This window comes from Drosophila guanche, unplaced genomic scaffold (assembly GCF_900245975.1).
Source record: "Drosophila guanche unplaced genomic scaffold, DGUA_6, whole genome shotgun sequence".
In the NCBI taxonomy this organism is placed as follows: Eukaryota; Metazoa; Arthropoda; class Insecta; order Diptera; family Drosophilidae; genus Drosophila; species Drosophila guanche.
This window is the reverse complement of record NW_022995750.1, coordinates 3572053-3589086: the sequence shown is the minus strand read 5'-3', so window position 1 is coordinate 3589086 and position 17034 is coordinate 3572053. Positions and strand designations below refer to the sequence as shown.

At 42.6% G+C, this 17034-nt stretch overlaps 2 protein-coding genes across 16 annotated transcripts in view; both read right to left on the bottom strand.

Moving 5' to 3' along the window:
- Positions 1 to 17034, bottom strand: part of LOC117586623 (zinc finger protein zfp-1) — a 29620-nt gene that overhangs the window by 10478 nt on the left and 2108 nt on the right. For 9 of the 14 annotated variants that reach the window (XM_034276836.1, XM_034276828.1, XM_034276829.1 and 6 more), the window contains exons 2-5: positions 16041 to 16519; positions 15787 to 15983; positions 14231 to 15726; positions 13852 to 13939 (exon numbers count right to left, since the gene is read on the bottom strand). In XM_034276836.1, coding sequence (XP_034132727.1) covers positions 13852 to 13939; positions 14231 to 15726; positions 15787 to 15983; positions 16041 to 16519 — 2260 coding nt within the window. Of the gene's footprint in view, positions 1 to 221; positions 1779 to 13851; positions 13940 to 14230; positions 15727 to 15786; positions 15984 to 16040; positions 16520 to 17034 lie in introns of those variants that run through there. The other 5 variants (XM_034276838.1, XM_034276839.1, XM_034276840.1 and 2 more) reach the window with 4 other exon arrangements.
- On the bottom strand, positions 7915 to 12664 carry LOC117586625 (muscle LIM protein Mlp84B). 2 transcript variants are annotated; one of them, XM_034276843.1, is made up of 2 exons: positions 12517 to 12664; positions 7915 to 10135 (listed from the first exon to the last, which is right to left on the bottom strand). In XM_034276843.1, exon 2 carries the CDS (start codon positions 10060 to 10062, stop codon positions 8578 to 8580), a length of 1485 nt encoding a protein of 494 aa, XP_034132734.1. In that variant the 5' UTR covers positions 10063 to 10135; positions 12517 to 12664; the 3' UTR covers positions 7915 to 8577. The 2 variants fall into 2 exon arrangements, with proteins under 2 accessions (XP_034132734.1, XP_034132735.1); XM_034276844.1 differs by lacking the exon at positions 12517 to 12664 and adding an exon at positions 11241 to 11343.

The following is a 17034-nucleotide window of genomic DNA, read 5'->3' as shown; positions in this document are numbered from 1 at the left end:
CCTCCCTTTAAGGATCCAGGAATATCTTGTTCTTTCAAAGAACACTTGCAACAGTTGTATCTGCCATAAGAAGACAGAACCAACAGCATCTTTTGCCACAAAAAGACAGCACAGCAGGTCAGAGAGACAGCTTCTTCCAGGGATTTCCCGAAATAGATTTTGAGGGATTGGCATGGACAGATGCGACTGCCAGGCGCCGTGGATCTACGACTGTTTCTTACCCCGGAAAGCAGGAAGCGTATTTTTAAATTGTGCGGATACGTGGTGGTGGCTGTTGCTGTGGTGGCTCCTCCGCTGGCGCCGCTGCCTCCTCCTGCCGTGGCAGCTCCCAAATAGGAGGGCGATGCAGAGGCCGAACCCCCCACATATTCAATGGTAGCCGAGGGTGTGGTGGAGGCGGACGAGGGCGAGGACGAGGCGGATGTCGAGTGCTGGCTGCTGTTGTGAAGATGATGCGACGATACCACCTCGCGCTCTCGCTCCCGCTGCTCCCGCTCACGATGCCGGCGATGCTCCCGATGTTCACGATGCTCCCGATCCCTGTGCTTATGATGGCGATGCTCCTTGCCCTCCTTCTCCCTCTTGTCACGTTTCTTCTTTTTGTTCTTGCGATGCTCCTTGTACTCCGCCATATCGATGTGATTGTTGTTGCTCTCCGCTGTGGCAGCCATAGAGACCATTGTGGCCGTAAAGTCCACTAAAGTGGCGTTGCCCACTGTGGTGGCGGCCACGGCCATGGCGGGTGCAACATCCATGGGCTGTGATTGGGATGTGGTGTCCATAGTGTCCATCATCATCATTTTGTTGCTGCTTCTATTTTGGCCCTTTATTCTGCGTTTTGTTCTTTATTCTTATTCCGTTGTTGTTGGCCCTGTGGCCCGTAAGCCAGGTTTTTGTTTCGTTCTCTCTCTCTCTCTCTCTCGCTGTGCTCGCTCTTTTAGCTTCAATTTTGTTTTGTGGTCTGTAATTAACTGAACGGCAGCATAGTCGTCCCCAGAGGTTGGGCTCCAATCTCAGTTTCTCAGTTTTCAGTCTTTTTGGCTCTCTCTCTCACTTCCTCTTTCAATATTATTATTTTGTATGCTGCTTTTGCTTCTTGTCTTTTGTATTCACTCGCACACACACAATCACAAATCACAGCGCGCATACGTGAGAACCAAAACTGAACCGCCTCCACCTCCTCGCTCCACAATATCATGCGCTCTCACTCTCTCTCTCTCTCCACTCTCCCGCTGATGGCTAGTAGCTGTTCTGTTGTTGTTGGGGTGAATAACTTGCGTGGCGGCGACTGGGCTGGCTCGCTCTCTCTCCCTCTCTCTCACTCACTTCTTTAGGCTCTTTCACTCTTTCGCGCTCGCTCTCGGGCAGCGTTTAAACTTTTTCGTTTTTTTTTTTCACTGAAATTTAATTTCTTTTAAATGGAAACTTGCGACTATATATTTTTTGTGGGATTTTCTCGCCAGCTCTGCGAGCATGTGTGTGTGTGGCCACGTGAATGATTTAATTTTGTTAGTTTTTCATATAGGAAAACGTAAATTACTGAATTTTGTATCTCACGAAAAACGTGAATGATTTATAATATTAGTTAATTTTCCCAGACAGGAAAAGCCACTTATTATTGGTTTGCGCGCTTTTTCAATTGACAATAACAAAAAAACACCAACAAATTCACTTTTTTTAGAAAACAACAATTGCCACTCGAGGGGCTGGATGCACATGCACGGAAGCTGCAGCAGCGTTGTTGCATGGCCGTTCGGAGTTGAATTTGTATTAAACATTAAACTCTGCTGCCTTGAAGCGTTTGCTTGGAAGCGTTGCTCTCTCAGCGCGCTCTCAGAGTGCGGCGAGAGAGCACGGCACAGTGTGCATTGTTGTTGCTGGCAGTCCGTCGAAAGGTAGAATTATAATAGGTAAGGGAAACTCAGCCAGCCCTGTTTTAGCCAGAAGCATAGAGAGCGAGGCACAGTCCGAAAAGAGGGATGACCGTACCTAGAATTCCAGCTATACCATGGCCCATCGTTTTCGTGGCAGCCGGTTTTCAGTGGGGGATTATTGAAACGTACGTATATATGTACATGTATGTATATATTTTTTGAGAGTGCATGAGTATATACGTGTGTGCTATGTCTGCACGTAGGCCAGACACGCACCAACACAAACACACGTATACCGGTGTGCAGACAAAAAGAAACAGCAGCAGCAGCAGCAACAACAGCACCAAGAGCACAAGAACACAACACACGGCAGCAGCATAAAAATAAACATACATACTCATAGTCAGAGGGTGAGGAGAGGTGAGGCGCACAAACAGAGGCACAAAAAGTTAACTGGAAAAAAAGCACCCAGTGAACAGACAAAGTGAGAGGATGTCCTAGGCAATTTCATAGTGAGCAATTAGCACCTTTTAAGAGGTTGTAAATATTTTTAAAGTTCAAAAGCTATTCAACTTTTAAGAGTATTAATCCTGGTAGGCATTACAAGACACATCATCTAAAAACATCCATCAAGTTAAGCAACGACCTTTAACTCTAAAAGGTAATACAGTATATGACTTTTATGGGATAAGCACACCTTCACATTTAATTGAATCCAAAATGTTGACTGTGCAGTGACAACAATTTAAACCAGCTCAGCATTTACCTATCATCCAAAATGTTCACTGTGTTGCGCGTAGTCACAAAGCAGAACACATAAAAGTGAATCTTTCACAAACGCACACACACGCAATCAGATACAAATACAAACACAAATTCAAATGCAAGACAACGACTGCAGTGTGCATTTCGTAATGCTGTTGATGTAATAAAAAAAAGCACACAAACTCGCACACACAAGCAGAGAAAGAGAGTGAGAGAGACAGCGCAACGACAATGTTATCAATGCAGCCAGACAACTGTAAAGACCAGGAAGAGCGATGACGAGAACAGGAGACAGGAAAAGCTGAGCAAAACAAAATGTGACAAAGATTGAGACTAAAACGAGAGGAAAGGAGACTTAGGACAGTGAGTAGGTACCGACTTAAAGAAGAGGAAACGGAATCAATAGGCATGAAACAAGTCCAGACCAAAGATAGGAGTACCTGTCCACAAGCAACTGGAAGCAGGCGCACTCGTAAAAGATACTTTTTATGTACATGTGTACATACATATATTCAAGTACCTCGCAGCTCACTGTAACATCTACTTTTTATGAGCCCGATCAAAAATGGGTTTGAAGAGGTTTATCCGTTAAAAACATCCTTCTGGTAGCCTATGGTTATGGGGTAGAACCACTGTTCCCAGGTCAACATTTGCCTGAGAACAGTTTTAGGCTAGACAAATATACAGAGAGAGAGAGGGAGCGAGCCAGAGCATGGTGAGCATAGCAGTGAGAGCACCACATTATCTCAGTCTCACACTGAAAAAAAGCGGAAAAGCATTGCAACATAAAAACAACAGAAAATGTAGCGGTGCTCTCAGCACTAATATTTGTGTGTGTGTGTGTGCTTTATGCAATGGCTCTGTCAACGAGGGCGGTCGGTTGGTCGGCGGGGGTGTGAGGGTGACGATTGCTGCTGCATGCAGGTTAATTCTTCTCTCTCTCTCACTCCCTTGTGGGTTTTGTTGCTTTTGCTGGTGCTGCCAGACAACGGCGACAGCGATTCAAGAAGACAAAACAGGAAAATGAAAAATAATTGAATTGTAAGGCAATATTTACAGCAGAGGAAAGAGAGAGACATAGACTGGTGGAGCAGCAGGCAGCAGCAGAGGAACCACCGCCGCCGCAGACGTTTGCAATTGGCAATAAATAAAAAAGAAGCACCAGCAGACGAAGAAGATTGTTTGCAGCTGGAACGGAAAGAAGAAGAGGAGTAGAAGGAATTGGTAGAAGCAGAAGAGGCAGGGGAAGATGAAGCCACATCGCGAGCATAATTTGCGATGCAAATAAATGGGGAATGTGGCCAAAGTCAGAGTCCAAAAAATCATGGTGCAGAAAATAAAACAAAGCACAAAAAAAGAGGAACGTTAAGTGGCATTTACCTGACGACGGCAGTGGTAGCCCAGACGATGGGGGAGTGCGGATAGGTGGGTTAACGTGCCTGTTTTACAAAACAAACAAATCAAATTGGCAGCGCCGCCACTGCATAGGGACGGTACTAATATTGCCGTTGCCACATAACCTTACCCCACCCTCCATACACATCACCTGACCAACCGACCATTTCGTTTCCATAATCAAATCATAAGAAAAGGTGGCAACAATGGCGCGCCGTCTTTTGTCGCCGACAACGGGATAATTAATTTTAATATGCAGTTAACATCGTTTTATTTATACCCTTTTAGAGAAAGGTATAATGATGCTGTTGCGAAGTTTGCAATGCCGCGAGTAACGTCCTGACGAGACAAATAACAGAAGATGATCTGTAGATCTAATCATTTTAGATGGTCCAAGTATTTAATATCACAGTACCATAAGCAGCCAAAATATAAATTGTACATCTATTAGGGTAAAAATAAAACTTTATGCTGACTTTATGCGTAACGTGGTGGGACGCGACAGCTACTTCAAAATTTGGCATGCCTAATTAACAGACCCTAGATCATAAAGACTACCTAAAGCATATTCATCCACATGCATTAATTAATGCAATCCCAGGGCTCAGACAGGTGACTGATGCTTTTAAGTCTTCCACTTCTTCGTTTGGGTTCATTCAACCCCCTCTGTCTACAGAAAAAAGGGTTTCCCAGGAGCAAGCACTCAGGGCACAAGCATAAAATGAAATGTGCAAATATTGAGACAGGCGCAACTGCCTTCATCCGTCAAGCGTTCACATGTTTAACTTTGCACACGCCACTAAACAAACCCATTTCGTACGCACTATTGATCTTCATAAAAGTGGCACCAATGCAAGGGTATATATTTATGTACATAAATACATACGTTTCCAAAAATCAAATTAAAATAAAAGTACTCGAACCAAAAAAATGTCAACAATCAAATATTTAAACAAGTGGCAAAAGGACTGGTGCTCGAAGGACCTAAATGCAGGAGTGAGAGCACTGCCATATCGTGAGAGAAAATGCAAAGAGGTGGGGGTGTGGTTGTCACCGATTGTAACCACTGATTGAGCACTAAGAGAGAAAAATGTATTAAAGTGATATTTTAAGTTGATTAGTTGTCAAATCGATTCATGTCGAATCGAATCATCAAAATATATACCAATTAATTTACCCATTAACAAAGACTCTACTTCGAAGTTACGAACTCTACCATACAATTACATAGATTATATCTAGAAAAACAACATTAATACCATTATCATAGACACAGCAAAAGCATTAACAGTCACGGTAACTGTACTTGAGACCAATGTTTGCGACATTTTTTTGTACAAAGAGTCACGGCTATAAAACGCAATAACGGGACACGTGTCGGGCCCATGAATATGACAAATACAGGCAACACGCGACACAGCAGAACGCAAGAACCCACAGCACACCCCAAGTCCAACACCCAAACAAGGTGTTATATGGTCGACTATCGGGCAATCATAAAACGAACTCCGTGGTGCTCAGCTGATAAATTAATTGTTTTAGGAAAAACGTATTTGTCCAAATGATTTGTACGGTCATTTAAAGGGAACCGCTTAGCAGATGGACACCCAAAACAGAGGCGACTTACAGGAGGAAATGCCATAAAAACCATGCCTTGAGTACGATTACATATCATAAAAACTTAGTTTTTTTGTACCATGTAGATACTTATGTATGTGTACCTACAGTGGCAGTCCATGCCAGCACGTGTGCTTGTGCTCAGTTTTTCTCTCTCCTTCTCCATTAAGGTCCCTGAAGAAGCACAGATAATTGAAACAGTCATGAGAGGAACAAAATTATGAGTTATTGCCTCCCACCACACCCATCAAGAGCTCTAAATATTGCAGCTACCGCGAACCTTTTCAGTCCACCACTATCGACAAACAGTGTGTACACACTACCGCACAACAGCAAAAAAAAGTCAGCATGGGGTCCTTTCTTTCCTTCCGTTTGATTTCCGAAGGCACCCCCCCCGCTGATCCAATAAATGTGGTTGCAACCGAGGGTTGTCTTCTATAAAGAATGGACATAGCATGAAAAATGGCAATCGCAATTTAGAATTTATAATTTTTCCAGCCAAAATGCTAAGCACAGCAGTAGTCTGTTCGCTGTTTCTGTGGCTAAGGGTTCTAGAGTTTCGCTTGGTTCCGTTCCACTCGGTTGGGCACCCTCTTCCTCTACCCATTCGATTTGTTCCGACAATTTGTAATGGGAAATCAATAAGTTGTGGCCCCCCATTAAGTGCATGTACATAAGTCACGTAAATGTAATAGATATGATGAATATTTGGAGCACATTTCCACTTCCTGAATTAATCATGTCAACAGGAGAACACATCTCCTTTTTGTTACATGTCAAAATGACTTGAAACCTTGCGAAAAACACTTCCGTAATCCAAAGAAAATCCAAGCACAAGCACATGTTCTATATCCCCAAAGTCATAATTGAGTATACAAATAGTTTCCCCATTCCAACAAGCCATAAATCTATTCACACCATTGAACGGGCCACAATCAAACATTAATTAAACAGTAGAAACGCCATAAAAAAATAAAATATCTATCGTAGTATATTTACTGATCATCAAGAATCTACAAACAACAACAATTTTTGATCAATATTTCAAGTGCTGTGTCATATGCGAAACAATTTCAAAAACAGAATCCCTCTAATCGAAAATAGACTCTGACTAAAATCAAAATTCTATAAATACTCGCATCAACTAACACAAGAACACACCTGGCCCACAAGTGGCATTTCTTTTAATATCTATAACACAAATAATAATAAATAAAATATTTATTTTTTGGCCCCCAAACAACCCCATGGCAACATCACGTCACAAAGGTGCTGCCCTCCCTAGATATTTGCCAAAATAATTATTAGAAATGTGAATAATGTTTGTTTCGGTTTCGGTGGTGGGAGGATTTACACAGTACACGAACAGTTCTTAAGTGCAAAAACATTAATTCTAATATTTGCGACCTTCCGCCATACGAAAATGCACTTTATTCGAAATGGTATTTCACTTAAGGATCGTTTCTCTTGAGTGACTCACTCATTATGCAACCATTTTCAATCAGGCACGTGATAAAAACATTCCTTGTAAACAATTTTCAAAGCCATTATCTCACTCAGAAGCTCTTAAAAAATCAAGAAGAGTATTACCCCAAAGGTTAAAGAGTTTTCTCTTTTAAGAGTTGGATACATCCCTTGAGTGGAAAATCTATGAGTGAGCATTTTGCGATATGAGCATCGACATCATATTTATATTTAGAAATCATTTGGATACATCGGGTTATGGAACATTTTCGAATGTGGTTTTCTCTCAATATCACACGCAAGAGATCTCTATATTTATATGTATATTTAGAGAATTTTTGTTCTTGTGCGTATGGTTGAGAAATTATTTTTCATGATGTTTAGTCGGTCGAGAACCGAATCGAGGAGAATCTATATATAGATCCGATGAGGTGGCTCAATTCAAAAAACCGAAATCCACCCACCCACCATGGATACCACCAGGTCATCATCCATTCCATCCATCTATGCGCCCATCTACTAGATGGTGGCATTCAAGACATAGCACAGGTAAGCAGACAGGTAAAGATATCTGTGGTATGTTGCACCCAATTAAATCAATTAAAACTACGAAAAACAATTTTGAAATTAGTTTTTGTTGGTGTTTTTTTTTTGTTTTCATGGAACCCACTGGGGCATATATATTATTTGGATGTTATGTGTGTGGTTGTTGTATGAAAAATAAGTATTGTTGCTCTATCAAATCCGTTTGGAATTTAGAGCGATTTCTTTCAAGAGATTAAAGAGTGATGAGAAATTGGTTTGAAAATATATCATTATAAATAATTAAGATTTCGTAAATATATATGTATCGTAAGAACTTAAAATCATCTAAATATACATCATCGTCACATATCAATCATGATTTCTTCATTTCATCATTAATTGCATCATCGTTCATCTTTTATCGTATCAGGGGTAGTATATATAACATTTTTCAAAGCATGTTTCGTTGTTTTTTTTTGGAGCAGAGAACATACTTTGCTTTGTGTACAAAAAATAAATATAAACGACTTCTTGGCTCGCTTCGTTTCCCTATAATTCCTCCTATAAGTCCTGTGCTATTGCTGGGACTGTACCTCCACAAATGTCAAGCATTTTAATGGGCCTCTGCCGTTGGTTGTCGTTATAGCTCGTTAGGTCATTGGTTTCGATGGTTAGTTTCGCATTTTGATTCGTAAGTTCTTTTGGTTGCAGTTTTCAAGTATTTTTTTCAGGTTTTTATTATTTTTTTAAGCTTATTCTCACATAACCTAAAAGAAAAGTAGATTTGTTGCATCGTTGATCGAAATATCGTTGGAAGAAAACGAAGACTAAGTTAGCTAATTTCTGTAAAAGTTAGTTAACACAAATAGGGGATAGATAGAGGGGGGATAGATTAGACAGAAAATTCGGAACGGTTCACAGACATAATCCTTTTCATTTAGAACGTTGTCAAGGCGCCCGCGCCGATACCATATCCGCATCCCTTGGTTCCATAGTTACGACCATAGCAGGCCTTGCAATAGATATCACCATCGGGTCCATCGTTCAGATTCGTCGAGTCCAGGGATTTGCGACAGTCCGAGCAGTAGAAGCAACGCTTATGCCAGATTCGGCTCTTGCTGATCATCTGTTCGGCGGCAAACACGGCAAAGCCACAGCGTGGGCATCCGCCCGAGGTGCGTGCTCCGTTCAGAGGACCGCCATCGGGGAACTGAATCGTCGACTCGCCACTGGTCGAAACCAGAGTAGGGGCATGTCCATAGCCAAAGCCCTTGGGGCCAAAGTGCTTGCCATAGCAGGCGCGGCAATAGATATCGCCATCAGGTCCATCACAGGCCAGCATCGAGTCCAAGGGGCGGTGGCAGTCAGTGCAGTTGTAGCACTTCTTGTGCCACACCTTGCCCTTGGAGAGCTGCTGCTCAGCGGCAAAGACAGCGCCGCCGCATCGGGGGCAGCCCTCGCCCTCACGCGCCTTGATCGATGTGGTGTCTGGGTTGTAGAAGGGGCGATTGGCACTGATCTGATCCTCGGTGAGGCCATCGGTCTGCAGGAAACCCGAGCCGCAGGCAAAGCCATAGCCATGGGGTCCCCACTTCTTGCCGTAACAGGTGCGGCAGTAGACATCGCGATCGGGACCATCGCTGGCATTGATCGAATCGAGCGTCTTGTGGCAGTCTTTGCAGTTGAAGCACTTCTTGTGCCACTCGCGACCCTTCGACAGCTTCTGCTCGGCGGCATAGACCATGCCGCCGCAACGGGGACACCCCTCGCCGGGACGAGCCTGGATCTTGTCCACATCGATGGCGGCACGGATCTGCGGTGCACCATCGTCATGGGCATAGCAATCGGACTGAAGGGCACCACCGCCCTGGCCATAGCCGTAGCCCTTAGGGCCGAATTTCTTGGCGTAGCAGCCCTTGCAGTAGATGTTCTTGTCGGGCGCCTCGCAGCACAGGATCGAGTCAAGACCCTTCTTGCAGCTGCCGCACTTGAAGCACTCCTTGTGCCATCCACGGCCGCGGGCCAGCATCTGTTCAGCGGCATACACATAGCCGCCACAGCGTGGGCAACCCTCGCCCTCGGGGGCACGGGCAATGGCACGTGGCTCCAAGCGTGCGCCATTCCTCACCGACGGACCATCGCCATTCTCGCGCAGGAACTGTTGTCCATTGTCCATCGAGAGTGTGCCAGCTCCAGTGCCAAATCCGTAGCCCTTGGGCCCGAACTTACGTCCATGGCATGTCTTGCAGTACAACTCCCGCTCGTGCTCTGTGCAATTGGTGGAGTCCAGAGATTTGTTGCACATGCCGCACTTGAAGCAATTCTTGTGGAATGCATAGCCACCGGCCAGACGCTCTTCGGCCGCGTACACACTCTTGCCGCAGCGCGGACATTTAGGGGCCTCGATCGATTGGAAAGGCATTTCTGTTTCGTTTTCAGTGTGTGTTCGCTATCGAAAGGATCTACTCGAGAGTACAAATTACTATTCTTATTATCTGAAAGTGCACAGAGAGAGCAAAAGAGAACACATAGAATCGAGTCGTGGGGCTTTAGTGTGGAATTTTTGGGGACGAAAAGCGTTGTGTGGGCGATGAAAGCGATGAATGAGGTAAGCACCTGCCTGTTCTGCTGGAGAAGTCTAGTCACAGTGACAGTTTTTAGGTTAAAGCCGGCCTTAGTAAATTTAGCACATTTTTAATACAGTTCTAACTTTGATTAATAAGCATTAAAAGTCATAAACTAAGTTTTATCAACCCTACAACGTGTAAATCAGTTTAATTTCATATTTAGAACATTTCCAATATTGTAAAACACTCGTTAAATCTGCTTTTTTAGTACACATCTGATACTGGTGTTGAAAATATTTTAGTACACGATCTAAACCCTATAATTCCAAAAATTTTACCTTTAGATCACTCACCAATACATTTCTACATTGAAACAAACAAATTCCACCTCTAAATATCATAAGTACATGAACTAAAACAGTGAAAATCCCATGGTGGCCGTCATCTGGGTCATCTTGTCTGCGCTCATTGAAAAATCAAAGTGATCTTTTCACTAATTTATTCCTCAATTTACATTATGTAGATCATCTATCAAAAACCTTATCTGTCAGTCGGCAGAAACGTCATCGCCTGGTGCTAGAACAATTACCCAACCCAACCGCAGACGTATACGTAATGTTAATAAAGATTTTCCCTCCTCTCTTTCTTTCTTTCTCACTTTTTCTCGACAAAAATTCAGGGAAAATTCTTTAAACATCACAGAAAAACATGAGCAATAAATGTGTATCTATACAGAATACAGAATATTTTTGTATAAAAATAAAACCCAGACAGGTAGAAACACACAAAAAAGTGACCGCGATGCTATGACAGATATATGGGATGTGATGTGATGTGAGAGAGTGTGTGCTAAAACACTTTTGAGATCTGAATCACCGAACACACAGTCTTTGATATCTAGGGACCGTTTTGGGGAAGGTATAGATTAGAGATTTAGATGCAGGTGGGGGTTATGATGCAGTTTACAGACGTGTGTAAATATCGGTTAAATAGCAGTGTCTAGATATAAATATATGACGGGACGGAAACCTACACAACGCACTAAAACCACACACGGAAGCGCCGAGTACTGAACTGGAAGATTGCTCAAAGCAAACTAATCTATATAATTCTGAGTGCACACGGCACGGCCGAGTCACAGATGATTCTTCCTGCTCACAGTTTTTTTGAGTTGAGAAACTTTAGATGCGGCAACAGCAGCAACACGGAGCACTTTTCCTTCATTTTCATTTTCAGTTTTTCATCTAATACCATCTCGCCCAGAGAGTGGGATGGAAGGAAATGTTATGATTGTATTGGGGAGAAGCAGCAGCATCAGCAGTTCTGTGGTTTTCAACTTGTATTTTGTTCGTTTTTCTTTTTTTTCACATTCTACAATCGCTTCTTCTTGCCTCTGGCCGTTTTAGCTTTTGTTTTTTATGTTCGTTCAGTTTTTGAGGGTAAAAATGTTCTGTGAAATCGCATTCCCCCTGGGGTGTGAAGGAGCAAGATCATAAAGTTTGCGGTAGCTGCATTTTCTCAGTGGGTGTACACATACAATAATCAACATAATTAAGCATCTGGGAATATGTTTATACCCTTTGGCTGTTTTCTATAAGTTTAAATGCTAAATACTGAAATCTAAACATGTGAAACGATTAACCAAAATTCTTGGTAACTGATTGAGGTGTAAATTTCAATGATTGAAGAATTTTTTGAAGAATTTTTATAGAATCCGATGTGGAAAAAGTATCAGTACTTCCTATTTAATTGTCGTTTAATTTTCTTCTCATCTTAAAGTTTTGTAGATGTATGTACAAGATGCATTATATCCTGTTTTTGTTGATTTTAATAGGATTCTTTGTTTTACCTAAAAAACCAAACTATTTAATGTTATGGAAAACTCGAACTTTTAGACTTGGTTTTATTACTGTGTACAACATTTAGTACATATACTAAACTGTTTTCTATTCTTCACTGCACCAAAATATATGAAACTCTCCATAGACAATCCAAATTTCATTGAGTCAGACAGCTGCGTGTGTAGGCTTTTTCTACTAAAAAATATCCAAATCTATAAATAAGAGTAGGCTGTTTCCTCTGTGGAGCCACACAGCATTCCTCCCATCTTTTGTGGGTCACTAAAATATGAGTCAAAATTTCACACAAATTCTAAAATTAAACCGGAAAAAACTTGGGGACAAAACTTCATGGCTTTAACCGATATTTCTGCACAGCACTACTGAATTTTCGGAATATTTGTATTATATGAGATGCAGATGGGGGGGATCGTGAGTGTCCCTCAATTGTATGATGGTTTTGATATTTACTTTTCGTTCGTAATAATAAGATTCGCAAAGGAAAAATATATTCTTAATTTTAGTTTTAGCTTCGATTAACAACGATTTTCGACTGATCGCTCTACAAAATTGTCATAATTCTCGATGCTGTTGTCGCTGTGGCGCTGCTATGAGTCTTTGTCTGCACACGGCACAACGGCTACAACGACAACCACAGCGAGATTGTCGCCAAAAGCCACACGATAGGGATGACTATATAGACAACAATACTACCACCAGCGGCAGAGAAAAAACAACAATAAATGAGCCAACAAACCCAACAAATCACCAAAAATATATATGTAGATATATATTCCAATAAATTTCATCTATAAAACATTTTCTTTCTGAATTTTATTCAGAATTTTTCCAGGTGGAGGCTCTCCTCATGACATAGCAAAAAAAATATATATGTAATTTCTGTTGAATCAACAATATGGTTGGTGCTGTTGTCTGGTTCAAAGTCGATGTCGATCAATAAATTAACATGCACATTTGCATTTAATTAAATCTCAAATCAATGCTATTTTTGCCATGCATTTTTGTGATTCAAACAGAAAATTAATGAGGCTTGGGGGTAACGTCGAATGTACATCAATCAAATCGAGGAAAATAGAAATAGACAAGCGTGAAAAAAGACTATGAGATGTGCTCATACAATGGAAGAAGGATCGGCGAATGACAGATGAGATATTCAGCATAACGCAGAAATAGAGAGGATAATCAGAACACCAAACTCACTCCAATTAAATTATTTCATTCATGTTTAGATATGCAATATTGGTTTAGGATAGACAGATTCTCCCAATCCCGAAATCTATACCCCTCCACAAAATACTTCAAAGGGTGATATACAAAAACAAGGAATTCCTTGAGATTCCCCACTTTAGTATAATTCCACGCACACCTTGCGATTTCGATGGAAATTAATTTACAAAATAATTGCATTTAATTTTCTTCCATCTATAAATATGATACGAGAGCGGTAAGACGCGCCTGCGCCTTAAGCTTTTGGCAAGTGAAACGAATATATAGACATGGACTATAACTTATGTATATTATAGTGTATTCTCTCTGGCAAACAATTTGGACATGACATGCTCTAGACAAGTGTAAAACATCATTCAAAATGCAACATTGTAGCCAGAGAGGGAGAAACTCTCGATAGAGATCCGAAAAAGTCACTCAAGAGATACAAAAATCTATAACTCAAGAGCCGAAAAGCTTTTCCATTCTCTTGTCTTCATACACTATATTGTTTATCAGTCTATTTATAGAACACAAAAATATACTTAAAGATAAACAATTTGTTGGAATAAAACTTACCCTCTTGGAGCTCTTTTCTATTTCCTTTTCAAAATCCGTTAGTGGCGTCAGAGTCACGTGTGCATCCTTGCTTATTTCTCGAAATGAACTACGGATATACAAAAAAAAAAAACATAAATCAATCATTATTTGATATAAAGACGATGAATTTTTTGGGTAAAAAAATAGGTCTCATACGATGTTAGTCGATTCGATTCATAATTTCTACAATTGAACAAATGCGGCACCTCAATAGTACGCTTTTACAACTATTTACAAAATTACAAAATTATAATTATCGAATGTACTGGCTTCTCAATGTTTGGTAAGACATTATAAGCCCTTTCTAAACTTTAAAAACTACCAAAGAAATTTTGAAAAATTGTAACTTATAAAAGACCTTTTCTTTGCCGTTCTCGAAGCCCACCTATTGCTATCGTCCAAGATCGATGGGGCGATAATGGAGGGGCCACTTGCACTGCCGCTTGACTGCTTAACCGAATCGGCTTTACGTTTTTTCGAAGCCACACTTGTGGTTTGTGTGGGATTGCTGGAGGAAGACGAAGTTGATGATGCTGCAGACGATAATGAAGCCTTGTTTGTGGTCAAATTAGTGGCCACAGTGGAGGAGACTGCTGCTCCTCCTCCTCCGCTAAGGCCCTGGCCAAGAGCTGCAGTCATATTACTTGCAGACGAACCTGCGCCTGGTAATGTATCTGCACTGCTGCTCGCCGCAAAGGCCGAAGAAGACTCATTCAAAGTGCTGCTGCCTGCACGTATTTCTGTACCGAATACCGTTCCGCTGCTACTGCTGGCATTCAGATGTGTGCTCACATTGCTGCCTGCTGCTCCCCCGTTCGTACTGAGGTTCTGGGCATGATTCGAGTGACTGGCAGCAGCAGCGGCAAATATGGCAGTCACAGAGCTGGATACAGCGGCAGACCCATTGGCGGCTGTTGGAGTTGACGAACTGCTGCTAAACTGGGTATTGCTGGTGTTGGTTGTGCTGGTTGTGCTGATACTCGAACTGCCGCTTGTGGCACTTGGCATTTGAATGGATGTATCCTTGTTTTTCAATAATTTCGATGATGACTTCTCCCGAGACGAGGAGCTGCCAGATGTTGAGGTGGCTATTGAGTTCGAGAAACCGCTGCTTGTGCTGCTGCTTGGGGGATTGTTTCCGTTGTCCTTGCTGCTATCCTTTTCCTTACTTGAATTCGATTGCTTACTTAGGCTTTTGCTATGCTTATCCTTGTAGCTGCTGCTACTGCTCGAACTACTGGCCGAGGATTTTGTGGTTGCGGCTGCCGATGTTGTCGACTGACTGGCGTTGGAGGCTTTCTGTGAGCCAGAGCCGCTGCCAGAGGAAGGAAGATTTATTGCACTTGTGGTTCCACTGGCCACGCTTCCGCCCGCAACTGATGCTGCTGCTCCAGTGCTGGCCGGCAGACTGGTGTTAGTACTATTACTAATATTATTGGTGCTACTACTCGATGGTGGTAGGCTTCCTCCGACTGGCAGATTACTGGCACCGCCTGAGCTTGCGGTACTGAAGGAGGGATTCGCCACTCCCGTGGAGGATGATGAGGAGCTACTGCTGCTGCTGCTCGATGACTTGCCCGATGCATTGCTCTTGCGCTGTTTGGACGATGAAGATACACCGCTGCCGCTGCCGCTGCCGCTGCCTCCAGAGACTGCCCCCAAAGAGCTGGCATTCAAGGCATTGCTGGTGGTGGTGGTGCTGCTGCTGCTGGTTATCTTAATGCTCGTTGCCGAGGTAGCTGCTGCATTCATTGTGGAGTCAATATCCTTTTCGGGAGATGAACACGAATCGGATGAGGTGTCATGTTGTATGGGTTTGTATGGCGGTATGGTTTTGACGTTGCCGCCCTTTTTCTGCAAAGTTGCAATCAGATTAGTGTGGAGATCATAAACATATTCCCCCCACATACTCACCAGTTTGCTATAATGATGCTGGCAATAGCCGCAGTACTTGACATTATCTAAATAGTTGCCAGCCTCCTCGCAGAGCAGACCCAAGCTCTGGGCGCATGTGACATGAAATTGTTGCTTGCAATTGGATTTGTTGCACTGCATGCAGGCACCCTTAGTGGAGCGGCCAGTCTTTCCAATCTCCATGCAAATGTAGCAGGCTATAAAATACCAAAATATATACAATAGGAAACTCCAAAGAACATAATTTTACTCACATTTGTGGAAGCGTTCCTCTGGTATCTGCGACATGAGTATGGGCTCCATAGTTGTCACATTACCGAAACGCACTTCGGGTATGTACAGAGCACACACGACATGTGCCCATTTGTTCTGATCTGTTTTCTTGAGCGCCCCATCCTTTGAGGGGCATAAATGGCAATGGACGCGGGAGGCGGGCTCTTGGGATTCACATTTGCGACAATACCAGGGTCCGGTGGGGACCGTCACAATGCCATAGCATGCCTGATGCACGGCAACCATACAGTTTTGGCCGTCACAGTATACGAGCGGGTTCTCCGGCCACCCCCGCTCGTCCGAACAAACACAACAGCCGCCCACCATTTCCTTCATATCGTCCAGCTTGAACTTTTTAATCTTGACGAGTTTTTTATTCAAGTTTACGGAGTGAATGGTGTCGTCTTTGCTGGAGTCTAGCTCCAGTTTTGCATTAAATGAAGATGGAATTTTGTTGGAACTGCAAAAAGAGAGGAAAGGGGAGGAATTATTCCTGGTTTCTTTCCCGATAAAGCGACGCCAAGCTCTCGATAAAACCCAGCGGTGCAGGTGTCGCATCGCAAGGTCACACGCAACAAACATTCCCAATAGCAAAATTATGTACATATGAACGTATATAAGGATTTCCCATACCCCTACACTAAGCAAAAGTATAAAATACAAACACTACATGAACACGCACAGCTGACTCTGCCGCTGCACTGCTACCAGCTCGACTAAAACTCGAAACTAGAGCATATATATCTCTCGCTTACACTACAAGCTTTTCCCATTCAGTTTTTGGATCAGATTTCAGTCTTCAATTGTAGTGTATTGGAATACGACAATTATGCAATTACAATCTTGCCTTCAATATAAGTGTCTGAGAGAGAAGGCACATGGCAAGGTATCTAAAACCGAAGGTATGGTCAGTCATACAGCTGTCAACCATACCTGCTTCGTTAAGCAAGTCCCTCACAATAAGAGCTGGTGGGT